Here is a 22,571-nt window from a genome sequence, read left to right on the forward strand (position 1 = left end):
CCGTGAGCCCACCTTGGGACAACCTGATCACCTTGTAACCTCCCCAGCGCTTAGAACAGTGCTTTGCACATGGTAAGCGCTTAATAAATGTTATCATTTATATGCACCTGTATATATGTATATGCACCTGTATATATGTTTGTACATATTTATTACTCTATTTATTTTACTTGTACATATCTATTCTACTTATTTTATTTTGTTCGTATGTTTGGTTTTGTTCTCTGTCTCCCCCTTTTAGACTGTGAGTCCGCTGTTGGGTAGGGACTGTCTCTATATGTTGCTGATTTGGACTTCCCAAGCGCTTAGTCCAGTGCTCTGCCCACAGTAAGCGCTCAATAAATACGATTGATTGATTGATTGATATCATTATTACCTATTTGCTCCCTTGATACATACATCCGCGAGAACACCCCCCCGCCCCACGGCACTCATGTTCATATCCGTAATTTATTTATATTAACGTCCACCTCCCCATCTGGGCCGCGAGCTCACTGGGCAGGGACCGTGTGTTAAAAGTCATACCGGTAACTGGACCACACTGCTTCCCATGTCATCCCATGTAAGCGCTTAGTACAGTGCTCTGCACACAGTACGTGCTCAATAAATACGATTGATGATCAGGACTCATCGGGAGGCTCTACCTGGATGATTTTATCCCCCGGCTGCAGGAGCTTCGAGGCTGGTCCTTCCGGCTGCACCCTGGTCACAAAGATTCCCTTGAACCACAGGGGAAGAAAAAAAAAAGAGGAGATTTAAGAGAAAATGAGGCCTCCGACACTCAAGGAGCAAAGTAACCTATTTCTTTAGTTTACTGATCAGTGCGTCACTCCCCTTGCTGACCTCCCTGCCTCCTGTCGCTCCCCACTCCAGTCCACACGTCCCGGATGGTTTTTCTCCAGAAACGTTCAGGACCCGTTTCACTTCCCAAGACCTTCCAGGGGTCACCCAGCCACTTCCGCAACAAATAGAAACTCCCCACCACTTGGCTTTAAAGCCCTCAATCACCTTACCCCTCCCGATAATAATAATAATCATAATAATGGCATTTATTAAGCGCTTACTATCATCATCATCATCATCAATCGTATTTATTGAGCGCTTACTATGTGCAGAGCACTGTACTAAGCGCTTGGGAAGGACAAATTGGCAACATATAGAGACAGTCCCTACCCAACAGTGGGCTCACAGTCTAAAAGGGGGAGACAGAGAACAAAACCAAACATACTAACAAGATAAAATAAATAGAATAGATATGTGCAAATAAAATAAATAAATAAATATGTACAAACATATATACATATATCCAGGTGCTGTGGGGAAGGGAAGGAGGTAAGATGGGGGGGATGGAGAGGGGGACGAGGGGGAGAGGAAGGAAGGGGCTCAGTCTGGGAAGGCCTCCTGGAGGAGGTGAGCGCTCAGCAGGGCCTTGAAGGGAGGAAGAGAGCTAGCTTGGCGGATGGGCAGAGGGATTGGGGGCATTCCAGGCCCGGGGGATGACGTGGGCCGGGGGTGATGTGCAAAGTGCAAAGCACTATGTGCAAAGCACTGTTCTAAGCGCTGGGGAGGTTACAAGGTGATCAGGCGGTCCCCCGGGGGGCTCACAGTCTTCAACCCCATTTTACAGATGAGGGAACTGAGGCCCAGAGAAGTGAAGTGACTTGCCCACAGTCACACAGCTGATAAGTGGCGAAGCCGGGATTTGAACCAATCCAATCCCAATCCAATGAACGGATGTGAACACTAACCGAGAAACACACCCAAGGTTCCTGGTTCTGGACTGATGGTGATTTCCACTGTTGCCATCAGGCTCCTGGGAGTCCGAAGGACCTGGGTTCTAATCCTCGCTTCGCCACGTGTCTGCTGTGTGACCTTGGACAAGTCACCTCACTTTCCCTTTACCTCAGGTACCTCATCTGTCAGATGGGGATCAAGACTGTGAGCCCCATGTGGGATAGGGATTACGCTTGTATTCACTCCAGCGCTTAAAACAGTGCCTGACACACAGCAAACGCTAAGCAAATCCCACAATTAATAATAATAATAATAATGGCATTTATTAAGTGCTTACTATGTGCAAAGCACTGTTCCAAGTGCTGGGGAGGTTACAAGGTGATCAGGTTGTCCCATGGTGGGGCTCATAGTCTTAATCCCCATTTTACAGATGAGGGAACCACCTCGCTGCTCTCCTACTATTAATACTAATAGTAATAATAGTAATAGTAATAATAATAATTAATAATATTAATATGTTGCCAACTTATACTTCCCAAGCGCTTAGTCCAGTGCTCTGCACAGAGTAAGGGCTCAATAAATACGATTGATTGATTGATTGATTACAACAGTGCTTTGCACAGAGCAAGCGCCCACTGTTGGGTAGCGACCGTCTCTAGATGTTGCCAACTTGGACTTCCCAAGCGCTTAGTCCAGTGCTCTGCACACAGTAAGCGCCCAATAAATACGACTGAATGAATGGATAAATGCCATCATTAAGTATCAACAGAGAAGCAGCGTGGCTCAGTGGACAGAGCCCGGGCTTTGGAGTCAGAGGTCATGGGTTCGAATCCCGGCCCCGCCACTTGTCAGCTGGGTGACTTTGGGCAAGTCACTTCACTTCTCTGGGCCTCAGTTACCTCGTCAGTAAAATGTGGATGAAGGCTGTGAGCCCCACGGGGGACAACCTGATCACCTTGTAACTTCCCCAGCGCTTAGAACAGCGCTTTGCACATAGTAAGCGCTTAATAAATGCCATTGTTATTATTATTATTATTATTATTATCTTCAACGCCTTATTGAAAGCCCATCTCCTCCAAGAGGCCTTCTCTGACGAAGCCCTCATTTCCCCTTCTGCTCTCTCCTTCGTCACCCTGATTTGCTCCCTTTATACATACATACACGAGAGACTGTGAACCCACTGTTGGGTAGGGACCGTCTCTATATGTTGCCAACTTGTACTTCCCAAGCGCTTAGTACAGTGCTCTGCACACAGTAAGCGCTCAATAAATATGATTGATTGAGAACACACACCCACCCCACAGCACTCATGTTCACATCCGTAATTTATTTATATTAATGTCTACCTCCCCTTCTAGGCTGTCAGCTCACTGGGCAGGGACTGTGTGTTCCAGTGATACTCTACTCTCCCAAGCGCTTTAGTACTCTATTTACTTATTTATTTTATTTGTACATATTTATTCTATTTATTTTATTTTGTTAATATGTTTTGTTCTCTGTCTCCCCCTTCTAGACCGTGAGCCCACCGTAGGGTCGGGACCGTCTCTACGTGTTGCCAACTTGGACTTCCCAAGCGCTTAATCCAGTGCTCTGCACACAGTAAGCGCTCAATACATACGACAATGAACGAATACAGTGCTTTGCACACAGTAAACACTCAATAAATACGACTGATTGACCAACGGATGAACGAGCTCCTTGGGAGCACAGTGAAAGGCCACCTCTTCTTCCCGCTTTGCCGGCCGAAAGGAATTCTTGTGGTCATCGGACACCTCGTAAGTGGCCCGGAGAGCCAATTCCCCAACAGAGGCAGCTTTCCCCTCCCCACATCACCTGTATATATGTTTGTACAGATTTATTACTCTATTTTACTTGTACATATTTACTATTCTATTTATTTTGTCAATGACGTGCCTCTAGCTTTACCTCTATTTACTCTGATGCCTTGACACCTGACCACATGTTTGGTTTTGTTGTCTGTCTCCCCCTTCGAGGCTGTGAGCCCGTCGTTGGGTGGGGACCGTCTCTATACGTTACCAACTTGGACTTCCCAAGCGCTTAGTACGGTGCTCCGCACACAGTAAGCGCTCAATAAATACGACTGAATGAATGAGAAGCGGTTGGGAAAACTGAATGAGACGGGCTCCCCTCCACCCGCACCCGGGGAGGCGAGCTCCGCCGTGTTGAGGTGCCTGAGCCGGCCTCGGGCCCCGCGTCCCCGCCTCACCGCGCTACGGGTTTCATTTACGGACGCTTGAAAGGCGTGGCGGAGCCACGGGAGCGGGACACACACTCACGTCGTCGTCGGGTCTGAACGGGTTTCCTCTCCCTCCGACGCCTCCCGATATACTGAATCCAAGCTCTGGATCCTTCTCGACTCGCACTCGAACCTGAGTTACGGTGACAGTGAAAGAGACCGTTATCGACAGTGACCCTCCAGAGAGACGCAGACCACGCAGGACGCAAAATCACTTGGCGACACCTGACTCTGGCCGACCAGGGTCAATTACTGACCGTCACCTCGTCTTCGGAACCAAGGCTTCACCCTCCCTCCCTTGCCAACGGTGAGCCCAGTGGTGGACAGGGCTTGAATCCATCCCACGCGTGGCACAGTGCCCACACCTAACGAATACCATTATTATCACTGCAAATTACTCGGGGTAAACCCTACTCCCTCCTACTCAAGGCCGTGAGCCCCACGCGGAGCAGGGACCGTGTCCAACCGGAATATCGTCCATCTACTCCAGCTCTTAGGACAGTGCCTGCCTCGTAATAAGTGCTTAACAAAAATCACAGTTATTATTTAGCCCAACAATACAAAACCTGCAATTTCCTAAAACTCATCTTGCTATTGACCCAGTGATAATAATAATAATAATTACGGCACTTGTTAAGCGCTTACTATGTGCAAAGCACCGTTCTAAGTGCTGGGGAGGATACAAGGTGATCAGGTTGTCCCACTTAGGGCTCACAGTCTTACAAACGAGGGAACTGAGGCCCAGAGAAGTTAAGTGACTTGCCCAAAGTCACTCTTGATGCCAAGAGAAAGAGGGTAATGATATGCCTAGTTAATATGCCAGTGAATTAATGGCACAGCTGGGGACTAAAACTCCCAGCCTTTACATTAGAAAGCAGCGACGACCCCGATAATCTTCTTAGAGTGATTTTTTTGCAAAGTGGTGTAAAACCAACTTTCAGGCCATCACAGCAGGGACACAGATAGCTCAAGCACACAGAAATCTCCCTGCAGAGTCACTCCAAAACACGCGTCGCCCTTCCACTCAGGGCTTAAGGGTGAGTGACTTCCTCTTCAACATCCCCAGATGATTCCGGAAAGGGAAGATCCTGTCTCGGGTTGGAATTCGTGTTTTCCGGAGTGGAGACCTTCAGAAGCCAGCGGTCTCCTCCCAGCTAGAAAGCTCGGGCGAGGAACTGAATCTGGAGATCGCCTGAGACGGCACAGCACTTTCAGCCAGAAGTCCACTTTCCGTCCCTAGATGGTTCCAGAAAGGGAAGATCCTGTCTCGGGTCGGAATTCGTGTTTTCCAGAGTGGAGACCTTCAGAAGCCAGCGGTCTCCTCCCAGCTAGAAAGCTCGGGCGAGGAACTGAATCTGGAGATCGCCTGAGGCGGCACGGCACTTCCAGCCAGAAGTCCACTTTCCGTCCCTAGATGGTTCCGGAAAGGGAAGATCCTGCCTCGGGTCGGAATTCGTGTTTTCCAGAGTGTTGACCTTCAGAAGCCAGCGGTCTCCTCCCAGCTTGAAAGCTCGGGCAAGGAACTGAATCTGGAGATCGCCTGAGGTTGCACGGCATTCCAGCCAGAAGTCCACTTTCCGTCCCTAGATGGTTCCGGAAAGGGAAGATCCTGTCTTGGGTTGGAATTCGTGTTTTCCAGAGTGTTGACCTTCAGAAGCCAGCGGTCTCCTCCCGGCTAGAGAGCTCGGGCGAGGAACTGAATCTGGAGATCGCCTGAGACGGCACGGCACTTCCAGCCAGAAGTCCACTTTCCGCCCCTAGATGGTTCCGGAAAGGGGAGATCTTGTCTCGGGTCGGAATTCGTGTTTTCCAGAGTGGAGACCTTCAGAAGCCAGTGGTCTCCTCCCAGCTAGAAAGCTCGGGCGAGGAACTGAATCTGGAGATCGCCTGAGACGGCACGGCACTTCCAGCCAGAAGTCCACTTTCCGGCCCTAGGTGGTTCCGGAAGGGTAAGATCCTGTCTCGGATGGGAATTCGTGTTTTCCAGAGTGGAGACCTTCAGAAGCCAGCGGTCTCCTCCCAGCTAGAGAGCTAACTGAATCTGGAGATCGCCTGAGACAGCACGGCACTTCCAGCCAGAAGTCCACTTTCCGTCCCTAGATGGTTCCGGAAAGGGAAGATCCTGTCTCGGGTCGGAATTCGTGTTTTTCAGAGTGGAGACCTTCAGAAGGCAGTGGTCTCCTCCCAGCTAGAAAGCTCGGGCGAGGAACTGAATCTGGAGATCGCCGGCACAGCACTTCCAGCCAGAAGTCCACTTGCCGTCCCTAGATGGTTCCGGTAAGGGAACATCCTGTCTCGGATCGGAATTCGTGTTTTCCAGAGTGGAGACCTTCAGAAGCCAGCGGTCTCCTCCCAGCTAGAAAGCTCGGGCGAGGAACTGAATCTGGAGATCGCCTGAGGCGGCACGGCACTTCCAGCCAGAAGTCCACTTTCCGTCCCTAGATGGTTCCGGAAAGGGAAGATCCTGCCTCGGGTTGGAATTCGTGTTTTCCAGAGTGGAGACCTTCAGAAGCCAGCGGTCTCCTCCCAGCTAGAAAGCTCGGGCGAGGAACTGAATCTGGAGATCGCCTGAGGCTGCACGGCACTTCCAGCCAGAAGTCCACTTTCCGTCCCTAGATGGTTCCTGAAAGGGAAGATCCTGTCTCGGATCGGAATTCGTGTTTTCCAGAGTGGAGACCTTCAGAAGCCAGCGGTCTCCTCCCAGCTAGAGAGCTCGGGCGAGGAACTGAATCTGGAGATCGCCTGAGGCGGCACGGCACTTCCAGCCAGAAGTCCGCTTTCCGTCCCTAGATGGCTCCGGAAAGGGAAGATCCTGTCTCGGATGGGAATTCGTGTTTTCCAGAGTGGAGACCTTCAGAAGCCAGCGGTCTCCTCCCAGCTAGAAAGCTCGGGCGAGGAACTGAATCTGGAGATCGCCTGAGACGGCACGGCACTTCCAGCCAGAAGTCCACTTTCGAGACGATGACACTGCCTCACCCTCACATCTTCCCGATGCCGCATCTCATCCACGGTTGGTCCCGCTGACTGAGTGACAGGCTTCGAAGTTGGGGTCCAGCTGCCATTTCCAGATATTCGTATTTTAAAGAGGAATTGCCTCCTCTATGCCCTCCCTCCCTCTCCTTTCCCTGACCCCAAGATTTGCCCTCTGCTCCCTCTGGAAGCTAATAGTGGAAAGAACACAGGTTCATAGGGAAGTAGCATGGCCTAATGGATAGAACAGCATGGAGCAGTGGATAGAGCTTGGGCCTGGGAGCGAAAAGGTCACAGGTTTTATCAATCAATCAATCAATCGCATTTATTGAGCGCTTACTGTGTGCGGTGCACTGTACGAAGCGCTTGGGAAGTCGGCAACCTATAGAAACCGTCTCTGACAATGGGCTCACAGTCTAGAATAATAATAATAATAATGTTGGCATTTGTTAAGCGCTTACTATGTGCAAAGCACTGTTCTAAGCGCTGGGGGGATACTTATTTATTACTCTATTTATTTATTTATTTATTTTACTTGTACATATCTATCCTATTTATTTTATTTTGTTAGTATGTTTGGTTTTGTTCTGTCTCCCCCTTTTAGACTGTGAGCCCACTGTTGGGTAGGGACTGTCTCTATATGTTGCCAATTTGTACTTCCCAAGCGCTTAGTACAGTGCTCTGCACATAGTAAGCGCTCAATAAATACGATTGATGACGATGATGATGATGATACAAAGTGATCAGGTTGTCCCACGTGGGGTTCACAGTCTTAATCCCCATTTGACAGATGAGGGAACTGAGGCTCAGAGAAGTTAAGTGACTTGCCCAAGGTCAGACAACAAAACAAAACATGGGTTCTAATCCCTGCTCCTCCACTAGTCTGCTGTGTGACCTCAGGCAAGTCGCTTCACTTCTTTGCGCCTCAGTTCCCTCATCTGTAAAATGGGGATTAATAATAATTATCCTAATGGCATTTGTTAAGCGCTTACAACGTGCCAAGCACAGTCTGGAAGGGGGGGACAGAGAACAAAACAAAACATATTAACAAAATAAGTTTTAGTCACCGGTTCTAATCCCAGCCCCATCACTTGTCTGCTTTGTGAGCTTGGGTAAGTCACTTCACTTCTCTGTGCCTCAGTTCCCTCATCTGTAAAATGGGGATTGACTGTGAGCCCCCCATGGGACAACCTGTATATATGTATATATATACACACATATACATATGTATATATATCACAGCACCTGTATATATGTTTGTATGTATTTATTACTCTATTTTATTTGTACATATTTATTCTATTTATTTTATTTTGTTAATATGTTTTGTTTTGTTCTCTGTCTCCCCATTCTAGCCTGTGAGCCCACTGTTGGGTAGGGACCATCTCTATATGTTGCCAACTTGGCCTTCCCAAGCGCTTAGTACAGTGCTCTGCACACAGTTAAGCGCTCAATAAATACAACTGAATGAATGAATGAACAACCTGATCATCTTGCATCTCCCCAGCGCTTTAGAACAGTGCTCTGCACATAGCAAGCGCTTAATAAATGCCATTATTATTATTATTCTCTGTGCCTCAGTTGTCTCACCTGTAAAGTGGGGATTGAGACGGTGAGCCCCAGAATAATAATAATAATGGCACGCTAATTTGGGTGCTAATTATTTATCAGGAGAGAAAATGTGTGTGCCGTGTACAGATTGGAGAAAACAGCTTTGCCCCGTTCACGTGGTTGGACGAGAAGTAGAAATCCCAGCGGATCGTAGAGTCTGCTAATTCCAGCTCCGCCACTTGTCTGCGTGCGGCCTTGGGCCAGTCCCTTCACATCTCTGGGCCTCAGTTACCTCATCTGTATGTGCCAAGCACTGTTCTAAGCGCTGGGGAGGTTCCAAGGTGATCAGGTTGTCCCACGGGGGGGGCTCACAGTCTTCATCCCCATTTTCCAGATGAGGTCACCGAAGCCCAGAGAACTGAAGTGACCTGCCCACAGTCACACAGCCGACAATTGGCAGAGCCGGGATTCGAACCCATGACCTCTGGCTCCAAAGCCCGGGCTCTTTCCACTGAGCCCTGCTGCTTCTCATGCGGGACAGGGACTTTGTGCAACCCCATTAGCCTGTATCCACCCCAGTGCCTAGCAAGTAGCAAGCGCCGAAATACCAAAATTATTATTATTATTCGAGATCACGGGTAGTCCGAAGGACCTGGGTGCTAATTCCAGCTCCGCCACTTGCCTGCGTGTGACCTTGGGCAGGTTACTTCTCTGGGCCTCAGTCCCCTCATCTGTAAAATGGGGATTACGCCCGTGAGCCCCATGTGGGACAGGGACTACATCCAACCTGGGGTAAATTCAGCCTCCACCCCAGCGCTCAGTACTGTGCCTGGCGCATAGTAAATCATTATCATCATCAATCGTATTTATTGAGCGCTTACTGTGTGCAGAGCACTGTACTGAGCGCTTGGGAAGTCCAAGTTGGTAACATATAGAGACGGTCCCTACCCAGCGGTGGGCTCCCAGTCTAAAAGGGGGAGACAGAGAACGAAACCAAACATACTAACAAGAGCCCACTGTTGGGTAGGGACTGTCTCTATATGTTGCCAATTTGTACTTCCCAAGCGCTTAGTCCAGTGCTCTGCACATATTAAGCGCTCAATAAATACGACCAATGATGATGATGATAAAATAAACAAAGTAAATGCTTCACAACTGCCATGACTGAGCCCCTTCTTTCCTCTCCCCCTCGTCCCCCTCGCCATCCCCCCCGTCTTACCTCCTTCCCTTCCCCACAGCACCTGTATAGATGTATATATGGTTGTACAGATTTATTACTCTATTTATTTATTTATTTATTTTACTTGTACATTTCTTTCCTACTTATTTTATTTTGTTGGTATGTTTGGTTCTGTTCTCTGTCTCCCCCTTTTAGACTGTGAGCCCACCGCTGGGTAGGGACTGTCTCTATGTGATGCCAATTTGTACTTCCCAAGCGCTTAGTACAGTGCTCTGCACGTAGTAAGCGCTCAATAAATACGATTGATTGATCGATTGATTGATGAAAAAGGAAAGTGCAGGCAGACTGAAGCATCAATGGTTTCTCAAGGGGCTCGGGAAGAGGGGCGGAAATTAAGGAAACCCGCGACAGAATCGTCCACGCCTCCCCAGAATCGTGGCACTTTGGGGCGGTGAAGACGCGCTCTTCGCCGTCCCCGCGCTCAGACAGGAGCCGTCGGCTCAAAGCCATCCATTTCCCCCCTCCAAAGGCACCGCCTCACCATTCGTCATCGTGATCAATCGTATTTATGGAGCGCTTACTGTGCGCAGAGCGCTGTGCTCGGCGCTTCAGTCGTGTTTTACCGAGCGCTCACCGTGCGCCGAGCGCTGTGCTAAGCGCTTGGAGGGAACCGTTCGGGCCGTCTCCAGTCATTCTTTTACCTCTTGCCTTGCCACTTCGTGGCCCGGCCTCGGGGAGCACGGGGGCTGCGCGTACGGGGGCTGGTGGGCCACTTTCAGCATCAAGTAGTCGATCAGCTGCTCTCGAGACGGGTGCCTGGCCACGGGGGCCGGAGGCGCAGGGTGATGGGCTAAGCTGTAATTTGACGGAGGCCTCGCGGGCTGGCACATCTGCCCATTCGATAAAGGCATCTAGAGAAAACGCGAAGGATATATATGTATATATGTATGTACATATTTATATATTTATTATTATATTTATTTATTTAGTTTACTTGCACCTATCTAATTCGACTTATTTTATTTTGTTAGTATGTTTGTTTTTGATCTCTGTTTCCCCCTTCTAGACTGTGAGCCCCCACTGTTGGGTAGGGACTGTCTCTATACGTTGCCAGCTTGTACTTCCCAAGCGCTTAGTACAGTGCTGTGCACACAGTAGGCGCTCAATATGATTGATTGATCCCCAAATGACCAGTGGTCGTCCTTGATTCATTCCTTGGGTTGCGTGGTTGAGTTACCGCGCCTAGAACCTTAGGATGCTATCTGGGTGTAGCGTTATAAAAACCTAACGCGCGGGCTGTTTAGCTATTAAATAATAATAATAATGGCATTTGTTAAGCGCTTACTATGTGCCAAGCACTGTTCTCAGCGCTGGAGGGGGATACAAGTTAAGGAGGTTGTCCCACATGGGGCTCACAGTCTTCATCCCCATTGTCCAGATAACTGAGGCCCAGAGAATCAATCGTATTTATTGAGCGCTTACTGTGTGCACAGCACTGTACTAAGCGCTTGGGAAGTCCAAGGTGGCAACATATAGAGACAGTCCCTACCCAACAGTGGGCTCACAGTCTAAAAGATAAGGTAACTGAGGCACAGAGAGGTTAAGTGACTTGCCCAAAGTCACCCAGCTGACAATTGGCAGAGCCAGGATTTGAACCCATCATCATCATCATCATCATCAATCGTATTTATTGAGCGCTTACTATGTGCAGAGCACTGTACTAAGCGCTTGGGAAGTACAAATTGGCAACATATAGAGACAGTCCCTACCCAACAGTGGGCTCACAGTCTAAAAGGGGGAGACAGAGAACAAAACCAAACATACTAACAAAATAAAATAAATAGAATAGATAGGTACAAGTAAAATAAATAGAGTAATAAATATGTACAAAGATATATACATATATGCAGGTGCTGTGGGGAAGGGAAGGAGGTAAGATGGGGGGATGGAGAGGGGGACGAGGGGGAGACTCTCAAGCCCGTGCTTCCATCTGATACAGGCTCCCCAGAGAGCTGAATAATAATAACAATAATAATAATAATAATAATAATAATAATAATAATAATAGTATTTGTTAAGCCCTTACTATGGGCCAAGCACTGTTCCAAGTGCTGGGGGAGATACAAGTTTATCAGGTTGTCCCAAGTGGGGCTCACAAACTTAATCCCCATTTTCCAGATGAGGTCACTGAGGCCCGGAGAAGTGAAGTGACTTGCCCAAAGTCCCCCAGCTGACAATTGGCAGGGCCGGGATTCGAACCCACAAATTCTGACTCCAAAGCCCGGGCTCTTTCCACGGGGCCACGCAGCTTCCCCAATCTGGTAGTGAGCAAATGCATTTGTGGCTCGTCGTGGTTTTTTATTTTACTTGAAAAGTTTTCAATCTCAGCCAATATTTTTTAAACAAGATGAAAATCTGATGGATCGAATCCCGATAAAAGGACTCCGCGATCTGCTGGGATTTCTACTTCTCATTCGACCGCGTGAACGGGGCAAAGCGGTTTTCTCTAATCTGTATATAGTACACACATTTTGTCTCCCGACATTAGTTTCTCCCTCCAAACCAAGGCTAAAAACGGGTTTGCTTGGAAAATAGTTTGATTTTCCAAATACTGACTCGCTTTTTCTCTCTCCAGCTACTTCTCCCCAAACGGGCACAAGAATTTGGCAAAACTTTCAACACGGTCACAGATGAAGTCAGAGTCAGATGCCAAACCAATTTCATTTCTCCCCCCCTCTAGACTGTGAGCCCACTGTTGGGTAGGGACCGTCTCTATATGTGGCCAACTTGGACTTCCCAAGCGCTTAGTACAGTGCTCTGCACACAGTAAGCGCTCAATAAATACGATTGATTGATTGATTTCCCTAAATATAGTGAACTTGCACTTCTGAAGTCCTTAAACTTTAATCTCTGGAGTCTGTTAGCAACAACTGAACCCATCATTTCAAGCAAGTGAAGCATTTCATGAGAAGCAGCGTGGCTCAGTGGAAAGGGCCCGGGCTTTGGAGTCAGTGGTCATGGGTTCAAATCCTGGCTCCGCCAATTGATAATAATAATAATGGCATTTGTTAAGCGCTTACTACGTGCAAAGCAGTGTTCTAAGCGCTGGGGAGGATACAAGGTGGTCAGGTTGTCCCACGTGGGGCTCACAGTCTTAATCCCCATTTTACAGATGAGGTAACTGAGGCTCTGAGACGTGAAGTGACTTGCCCAGGGTCACACAGCAGACGTGGCGGAGCTGGGATTCGAACCCATGACCTCTGACTCCAAAGCCCACGCTCTTTCCACTGAGCCATGCCGCTTCTACAATTGTCAGCTGTGTGACTTTGGGCAAGTCACTTCGCTCCTCTGGGCCTCAGTCCCCTCATCTGTAAAATGGGGACTAAGACTGTGAGCCCCCCGTGGGACAACCTGATCACCTTGTATCCCCCCAGTGCTTAGAACAGTGCTCTGCACATAGTAAGCGCTTAATAAATGCCACCATTATTATTATTAAGTGTCGGTCTCCGCTAAAGCTGAACGAACCACTCTGGGAACCAACCGGCCTTTTTTTTAGAGAAGCAGCGTGGCTCGGTGGAAAGAGCCCGGGCTTTGGAGCCAGAGGTCATGGGTTCAAGTCCCGACTCCGCCAACTGTCAGCTGTGTGACTTTGGGCCAGTCACTCAACCTCTCTGGGCCTCAGTGACCTCATCTGGGAAATGGGGATTAAGACTTTGAGCCCCCCGCGGGACAACCTGATCACCTTGTAACCTCCCCAGCGCTTAGTGAGCTTAGTAGGCACCCGTGACCTCTGACTCCAAAGCCCAGGCTCTTTCCACTGAGCCACGCTGCTGCTGAGCGGGACACACCCGGGAACGGTGCTTTGCACATAGTAAGCGCCTAATAAATGCCATTATTATTATTATTATTATTATTATTCAAGCTTGAAGTGGGCTACTGGTGTACCCCAGTTTGGCTGTTCGGGCAGGAATCGTGGGCATTCATTCATTCATTCATTCAATCGTATTTATTGAGCGCTTACTGTGTGCAGAGCACTGTACTAAGCGCTTGGGAAGTACAGGTTGGCATTGAGCGGAAGCTCAAGGAAAGGGAGGGAAATGGGGATGGGCAGGTGGGCGGGAAGATCTCCCGGTGCGGCACCGCACACCTGTCCGGCCGAGGCTCTCGGCAACTTCTAAGTGCCGTGAATACCACCGTTTACAGCCTCCACCAAAGCGCTTAGTACAGTCCTCTGCACCCAGGAAGCTCTCAATGAATACCACCGATCGATCGATTCATCAAATCCGAGGCCCCGTAAGGTGAAAAGAGCGCGGGGCTCAGACCCACTTATGAGAAGCAGCGTGGCTCAGTGGAAAGAGCCCGGGCTTGGGAGTCGGAGGTGGTGGGTTCAAATCCCGACTCCACCAATTGTCAGCTGGGTGACTTTGGGCAAGTCATTTAACTTCCCTGATCTGTAAAGTGGGGATTAAGACTGTGAGCCCCCCGTGGGACAACCGGATCACCTTGTAACCTCCCCAGTGCTTAGAACAGTGCTTTGCACATAGTAAGCACTTAATAAATGCCATTATTATTATTATTATTATTATTATTATTATTATTATTATCCACGGCCAGTAGCTGCATTCCAGCCTAGCAGCCGCAGGTGCTTTGATTTCATAATCATTCCCTCACCGATATTTTCCACCGCCTCATCTCTCAGGTAGGGACCGTCTCTCTACGTTGCCAACTTGGACTTCCCAGGCGCTTAGTACAGTGCTCTGCACACGGTAAGCGCTTAATAAATGCCATTATTATTATTATTATTATTATTATTATTATTATTATTATCCACGGCCAGTAGCTGCATTCCAGCCTAGCAGCCGCAGGTGCTTTGATTTCATAATCATTCCCTCACCGATATTTTCCACCACCTCATCTCTCAGGTAGGGACCGTCTCTCTACGTTGCCAACTTGGACTTCCCAGGCGCTTAGTACAGTGCTCTGCACACGGTAAGCGCTTAATAAATGCCATCGTTATTATTATTAGTATTATCCACGGCCAGTAGCTGCATTCCGGCCTAGCAGCCGCAGGTGCTTTGATTTCATAATCATTCCCTCACCGATATTTTCCACCGCCTCACCTCTCAGGTAGGGACCGTCTCTCTATGTTGCCAACTTGGACTTCCCAGGCGCTTAGTACAGTGCTCTGCACACAGTAAGCGCTTAATAAATGCCATCGTAATTATTGTTAGTATTATCCACGGCCAGTAGCTGCATTCCGGCCTAGCAGCCGCAGGTGCTTTGATTTCATAATCATTCCCTCACCGAGATTTTCCACCGCCTCACCTCTCAGGTAGGGACCGTCTCTCTACGTTGCCAACTTGGACTTCCCAAGCGCTTAGCACAGTGCTCTGCACACAGTAAGCGCTTAATAAATGCCATCGTTATTATTATTAGTATTATCCACGGCCAGTAGCTGCATTCCGGCCTAGCAGCCGCAGGTGCTTTGATTTCATAATTATTCCCTCACCGATATTTTCCACCGCCTCACCTCTCAGGTAGGGACCGTCTCTCTACGTTGCCAACTTGGACTTCCCAGGCGCTTAGCACAGTGCTCTGCACACAGTAAGTGCTTAATAAATGCCATCGTTATTATTAGTAGTATTATCCACGGCCAGTAGCTGCATTCCGGCCTAGCAGCCGCAGGTGCTTTGATTTCATAATCATTCCCTCACCGAGATTTTCCACCGCCTCACCTCTCAGGTAGGGACCGTCTCTCTACGTTGCCAACTTGGACTTCCCAGGCGCTTAGCACAGCGCTCTGCACACAGTAAGCGCTTAATAAATGCCATCGTTATTATTATTAGTATTATCCACGGCCAGTAGCTGCATTCCGGCCTAGCAGCCGCAGGTGCTTTGATTTCATAATCATTCCCTCACCGATATTTTCCACCGCCTCACCTCTCAGGTAGGGACCGTCTCTCTACGTTCCCAACTTGGACTTCCCAGGCGCTTAGCACAGTGCTCTGCACACAGTAAGCGCTTAATAAATGCCATCGTTATTATTAGTAGTATTATCCACGGCCAGTAGCTGCATTCCGGCCTAGCAGCCGCAGGTGCTTTGACTTCATAATCATTCCCTCACCGATATTTTCCACCGCCTCACCTCTCAGGTAGGGACCGTCTCTCTACGTTCCCAACTTGGACTTCCCAGGCGCTTAGCACAGTGCTCTGCACACAGTAAGCGCTTAATAAATGCCATCGTTATTATTAGTAGTATTATCCACGGCCAGTAGCTGCATTCCGGCCTAGCAGCCGCAGGTGCTTTGATTTCATAATTATTCCCTCACCGATATCTTCCACCGCCTCATCTCTCAGGTAGGGAACGTCTCTCTACATTGCCAACTTGGACTTCCCAGGCGCTTAGCACAGCGCTCTGCACACAGTAAGCGCTTAATAAATGCCATCGTTATTATTATTAGTATTATCCACGGCCAGTAGCTGCATTCCGGCCTAGCAGCCGCAGGTGCTTTGATTTCATAATCATTCCCTCACCGATATTTTCCACCGCCTCACCTCTCAGGTAGGGACCGTCTCTCTACGTTGCCAACTTGGACTTCCCAGGCGCTTAGCACAGTGCTCTGCACACAGTAAGCGCTCAGTAAATACGATCGAATGAATGAATGAATGACTCCCACCGCACTGAGTCCCTGGGGAGCACGAGATCCTTCCCACGCAGCCACCCTGGGCCTCGGAAAACTGGTCCTCAGAGCCAACCGCGCCCTGGGTGTTTCCGACGACAGGGAATGGGCCCGGGAAGGAGGGCGGGCTTGCGGAATTCCTCGATTGTGATGCCAATTTGTACTTCCCAAGCGCTTAGTACAGTGCTCTGCACATAGTAAGCGCTCAATAAATACGATTGATTGATTGATTGATTGATTGATACCTACTTTCTTCAGGGCGTCTGCGGGAATCTCTTTGAGACTCAGGGCAGCGGACGAGAAGCTCTGATGTCCCGAAATGAAGACGTCTTCCAGGGCCGATGGATCGCCCGGGCCGGGCGCCTGGGGATGCTGCAGGGACGATGGGGAAAATGAAGAGGACGCGGATGAGACATATTTATTACTCTATTTATTTGCTTATTTATTTATTTATTTATTTTACTTGTACATTTCTATCCTATTTATTTTATTTCGTTGGTATGTTTGGTTCTGTTCTCTGTCTCCCCCTTTTAGACTGTGAGCCCGCTGTTGGGTAGGGACTGTCTCTATGTGTTGCCAATTTGTACTTCCCAAGCGCTTAGTACAGTGCTCTGCACATAGTAAGCGCTCAATAAATACGATTGATTGATTGATTGATTGATGAGACGGTGGGCGAGAACCGATGGAAACACTTCTACTCTAGTATATAATAATAATGATGATGATGGCATTTATTAAGCGCTTACTACGTGCAAAGCACCGTTCTAAGCGCTGCTGAGAGAAGCAGCGTGGCCCAGGGGGAAGAGCCCGGGCTTTGGAGTCAGAGGTCATGGGTTCAAATCCCGGCTCCGCCACCTGTCCGCTGTGTGACTTTGGGCCAGTCACTTCACTTCTCGGCCTCAGTTCCCTCATCTGGAAAAGGGGGATGCAGACTGTGAGCCCCCCGTGGGACAGCCTGATCACCTTGTAACCTCCCCCAGCGCTCAGAACAGTGCTTTGCACAGAGTAAGCGCTTAATAAATGACATTATAAGCGCTTAGTACAGTGCTCCGCACACAGTAAGCGCTCAATAAATACGATTGATTGATTGCGGGGATAGAAGGTGATCAGGTTGTCCCACGGGGGGCTCACAGTCTTCATCCCCATTTTCGACTGTCGGAAGGTGGCCCATCACGTAACCCCGCGCTCCACGCTGGACGTCCCTACCCTCGGACCCCCGGCACGCCGCTCAGCCGACGAACGTGTCAGCTGGGTGACTTTGGGCAAGTCACTTCGCTTCTCTGGGCCTCAGTTCCCTCATCTGGAAAATGGGGATTGACTGGGAGCCCCCCATGGGACAATCTGATCACCTTGCTGCACTTCTAACGACGACGAAAATGGACGGGCTTATTTCGAACGTTTTATCCGTTGGCTCAACGAGTTCCAACTGTAACGATGTTAAGCTGGAAATTGGTGCTTACAAAGAGAAGGTAAATCCTATTCATCACCTGTCTACATGTTCTGTTTTGTTGTCTGTCTCCCCCTTCTAGACTATGAGCCCATTGTTGGGACCGTCTCTATATGTTACCGACTTGTACATATTTATTACTCTATTTATTTATTTACTTATTTTACTTGTACATATCTATTCTATTTATTTTATTTGGTTAGTATGTTTGGTTTTGTTCTCTGTCTCCCCCTTCTAGACTGTGAGCCCACTGTTGGGTAGGGACTGTCTCTATATGTTGCCGATTTGTACTTCCCAAGCGCTTAGTACAGTGCTCTGCACACAGTAAGCGCTCAATAAATACGATTGATGATGATGATGATAATGGCATTTATTAAGCGCTTACTATGTGCAAAGCACCGTTCTAAGCGCTGGATAATAATGACGGCATTTATTAAGCGCTTACTATGTGCAAAGTACCGTTCTAAGCGCTGGATAATAATGACGGCATTTATTAAGCACTTACTATGTGCAAAGCACCGTTCTAAGCGCTGGGGAGGTTACAAGGTGATCAGGTTGTCCCACGGGGGGCTCACGGTCTTCACCCCCATTTTACAGATGAGGGAACTGAGGCCCAGAGAAGTGACTTGCCCAAAGTCACCCAGCTGACAATCGGCGGAGCCGGGATTTGAACCCATGAACTCTGACTCCAAAGCCCGGGCTCTTTTCCACTGAGCCCAAGCACTTAGTCCAGTGCTCTGCACACAGTGAGCGCTCAATAGATACGATTGAATGAATGAATGAATCAAAGCTAAGTCTTACTGATTTTCCTTTCACCTAAAAGATGGCCAAGTGCTACTGTTAAAAACTGGAATGTGTCACCAAAAGCCCCAGACTCTGAGGCAAAAACGAACCTTCCCAGACTGAGCCCCTTCCTTCCTCTCCCCCTCGTCCCCCTCTCCATCCCCCCATCTTACCTCCTTCCCTTCCCCACAGCACCTGTATATATGTATATATGGTTGTACATATTTATTACTCTATTTATTTATTTATTTTACTTGTACATTTCTATCCTATTTATTTTATTTTGTTGGTATGTTTGGTTCTGTTCTCTGTCTCCCCCTTTTAGACTGTGAGCCCACTGTTGGGTGGGGACTGTCTCTATGTGTTGCCAATTTGTACTTCCCAAGCGCTTAGTACAGTGCTCTGCACATAGTAAGCGCTCAATAAATACGATTGATTGATTGATTGATTGATTGAACCAGATTTCATGGGCCGCGGTCAAAAGCGGCGGGCTTAACGTGAGGCTGGAGCCTTTATTTATTATTTAATTTATTTGTACATATCTATTCTATTTATTTTATTTTGTTAGTATGTTTGGTCTCTGTCTCCCCCTTTTAGACTGTGAGCCCACTGTTGGGTAGGGGCTGTCTCTATATGTTGCCAATTTGTACTTCCCAAGCGCTTAGTCCAGTGCTCTGCACATAGTAAGCGCTCAATAAATACGATTGATGATGATGATGATGATGGAGCGTTACCTAAATTGTACTAGGGTTGAGCGAACAGGACATCCCCAAAATCGTCTAGCGGAGAGGAACTATTTCCAAAACCCGTTCTCCTTTTCCCAGATATTGACGTGGCCGTTTTCAAACAGCCTCAGCGTCAGCCTCGACGAAGGGGTGCCCCCCCGGCATCTTTTAAACAGGAAGCTGTTTGGGAATGTTTGGGTCATTGATCAATCAATCGTATTTATTGAGCGCTTACTGTGGGCAGAGCACTGTACTAAGCGCTTGGGAAGTCCAAGTTGGCAACATCTAGAGACGGTCCCTACCCAACAGTGGGCTCACGGTCTTGCGGATGGCTGACCTGGTGGTAATCCGGGCCCCGCAAAAAAAGCACAATAAATAATAGGTTTGGGATTGGAGCGTCTACCGCCCCGGGCATTCCCACGACACCCCACCGCAGGAAAAGGAGACCCTTCCGAAGATCCCTCTGATCCCAGTTTTTCCTAAACTGGGTAAGATGGCCGAGGCGAGGTGAGAATGCGAGTTCAGCGACGGCTCTGGCTGCCCCGCTGCTGATTCCCAGTGGGTTTTTTCTTTTCTTTTTTTAAAAAAAACCCACAAAACAGCCAACCCACCCCCCAAAAGGCCTGCTTCCTTTCTTCCGAGGCTCCAACTCTTCCCTCCCTGGTCCCCCTTCCCCAGGATCCTTTCGAAACGCATCCAGTCGGACCCGGCGGAGGAGGTGGGTTGGAGGGAGGGAGATGCCAGTGTGGAAAAGGAATTTGCGACAGCATTGTGCAAGGGCCAGGGTTCTGCTGAGCATGCTCCTGTAATAATAGTAATAATAATAATAATAATAATAATGGCATTTATTAAGCGCTTGCTATGTGCAAATAATAATAATAAATAATAATGATGGCATTGGTTAAGCGCTTACTATGGGCAAAGCACTGTTCTAAGCGCTGGGGGGGGATACAGTGTGATCAAGTTGTCCCACGTGCGGCTCACAGTCTTCATCCCCATTTTTACAGATGAGGGAACTGAGGCTCAGAGAAGTGAAGTGACTTGCCCAAGGTTACACAGCAGACTTGTGGTGGAGCCGGGATTCGAACCCATGACCTCTGACTCCAAAGCCCGGGCTCTTTCCACTGAGCTTCTCTATGTGCAAAGCACTGTTCTAAGCCTTGGGGGGATACAAGGTGATCGGGTTGTCTCATGGGGGACTCACAGTCTTAATCCTCATTTTACAGATGAGGGAACTGAGGCCCAGAGAATAATAATAATGACGATGGCATTTATTAAGCACTTACTATGTGCAAAGCACTGTTCTAAGCGCTGGGGGGATACAAGGTGATCAGGTTGTCCCACAGGGGGCTCACAGTCTTAACCCCCATTTTACAGATGAGGGAACTGAGGCTCAGAGAATAATAATAATAACGATGATGGCATTTATGAAGCGCTTACTATGTGCAAAGCACTGTTCTAAGCGCTGGGGAGGTTACAAGGCGATCAGGTTGTCCCACGGGGCGCTCACAGTCTTAACCCCCATTTTACAGATGAGGGAACTGAGGCCCAGAGAATAATAATAATAGTGATGATGGCATTTATGAAGCGCTTACTCTGTGCTTACTCTTGTATCGCCTAGGATACAAGGCGATCAGGTTGTCCCGCGGTGGGGGGGCTCACAGTCAACCCCCATTTTACAGATGGGGGAACTGAGGCCCAGAGAAGTTAAGTGACTTGCCCAAGCTGACAACTGGCGGAGCCGGGATTTGAATCCCCGACCACTGACTCCAAAGCCCGGGCTCTTTCCGCTGAGCTGTAAGGCTAAACACGAAACAGGAGGCATATCCAGAAGATTAATACAGTGCTCTGCACACAGTAAGCGCTCAATAAATACAATTGATTGAATGAATGAATAATATTAATAATGACTGTGGCATTTCCTAAGCGCTTACTAGGTGTCAAGCACTGTACTAAGCGAACCAGGCCCCACACGGGGCGCACAGTCTAAGTAGGGGAGACAACGGGTTGGACACGGTTTCTGTCCCACTTGGGTCTCACGGCTGTAATCCCCATTTTGTAGATGAGGGAACTGAGGCCCGGAGAAGTGACGTGACTTGCCCAAGGTCATACGGTGGACGAGTGGTGGAGACAGGATTAGGAATTCTTTCCATCGGGTCACACCGTTTCTACGAAAACCCCCCAGCCAAAAGGGCAAGAAGGACTTGCCAATTTGTACTTCCCAAGCGCTTAGTCCAGTGCTCTGCACACAGTAAGCGCTCAATAAATACGATTGATGATGATGATGATGACTTTCTCTGCAGAATCCCAAGACTCTTCCCAACCCCCTGGAGAGAAAGGCGGCTGTGGCTCAGTGGAAAGAGCCCGGGCTTTGGAGTCGGAGGTCATGGGTTCAAATCCCGGTTCCACCACTTGCCAGCTGTGTGGCTTCGGGCAAGTTACTTGACTTCTCTGTGCCTCAGTTATCTCATCTGTAAAATGGGGATTAAGTCTGTGAGCCCCCCGTGGGACAACCTAATCACCTTGTATCCTCCCCAGCGCTTAGAACAGTGCTTTGCACGTAGTAAGCGCTTAATAAATGCCATCATTATTATCATCATCATCATCATCATCAATCGTATCTATTGAGCGCTTACTATGTGCAGAGCACTGTACTAAGCGCTTGGGAAGTACAAATTGGCAACATATAGAGACGGTCCCTACCCAACAGTGGGCTCACCTCACGGCCAGAGACGGACATGAAGAACGTGGACCGTCATTATTAATATTATTTAGACTGTGAGCCCACTGTTGGGTAGGGACCGTCTCTATAGGTTGCCAACTTGGACTTCCCAAGCGCTTAGTCCAGTGCTCTGCACACAGTAAGCGCTCAATAAATACAATTGATTGATTATTAATATTCTGGATATGCCTCCTGTTTCGTGTTTAGCCTTACAGGGGAACGCTCAGCGCTGGCCCTTGCGCAGTGCTGTCGTAAATTCCTTTTACACACTGGCATCTCCCTCCCTCCTACCCGACTCCTCCGCGGGGTCAGGACATGGAGAACCAATCAATCAATCAATCAATCGTATTTATTGAGCGCTGACTGTGTGCGGGGCACTGGACTAAGCGCTTGGGAAGTCCAAGTTGGCAACATCGAGAGACGGTCCCTACCCAACAGCGGGCTCACAGTCTAGAAGGGGGAGACAGAGAACCAAACCAAACATATTAACAAAATAAAATAAATAGAATAGATATGAACAAG

At 48.6% G+C, this 22,571-nt stretch overlaps 1 protein-coding gene across 1 annotated transcript in view; it reads right to left on the reverse strand.

The window, feature by feature from the left end:
• The window catches only part of ERBIN (erbb2 interacting protein), a 231,367-nt gene that overhangs the window by 3,472 nt on the left and 205,324 nt on the right, over positions 1-22,571 (reverse strand). The window contains 4 exon segments of the mRNA XM_038765465.1: positions 645-719; positions 4,032-4,124; positions 10,394-10,603; positions 16,622-16,744. Of these exon segments, the coding sequence (XP_038621393.1) occupies positions 645-719; positions 4,032-4,124; positions 10,394-10,603; positions 16,622-16,744 (501 nt within the window).

The sequence above is a fragment of the Tachyglossus aculeatus genome, chromosome 23, assembly GCF_015852505.1.
Source record: "Tachyglossus aculeatus isolate mTacAcu1 chromosome 23, mTacAcu1.pri, whole genome shotgun sequence".
In the NCBI taxonomy this organism is placed as follows: Eukaryota; Metazoa; Chordata; class Mammalia; order Monotremata; family Tachyglossidae; genus Tachyglossus; species Tachyglossus aculeatus.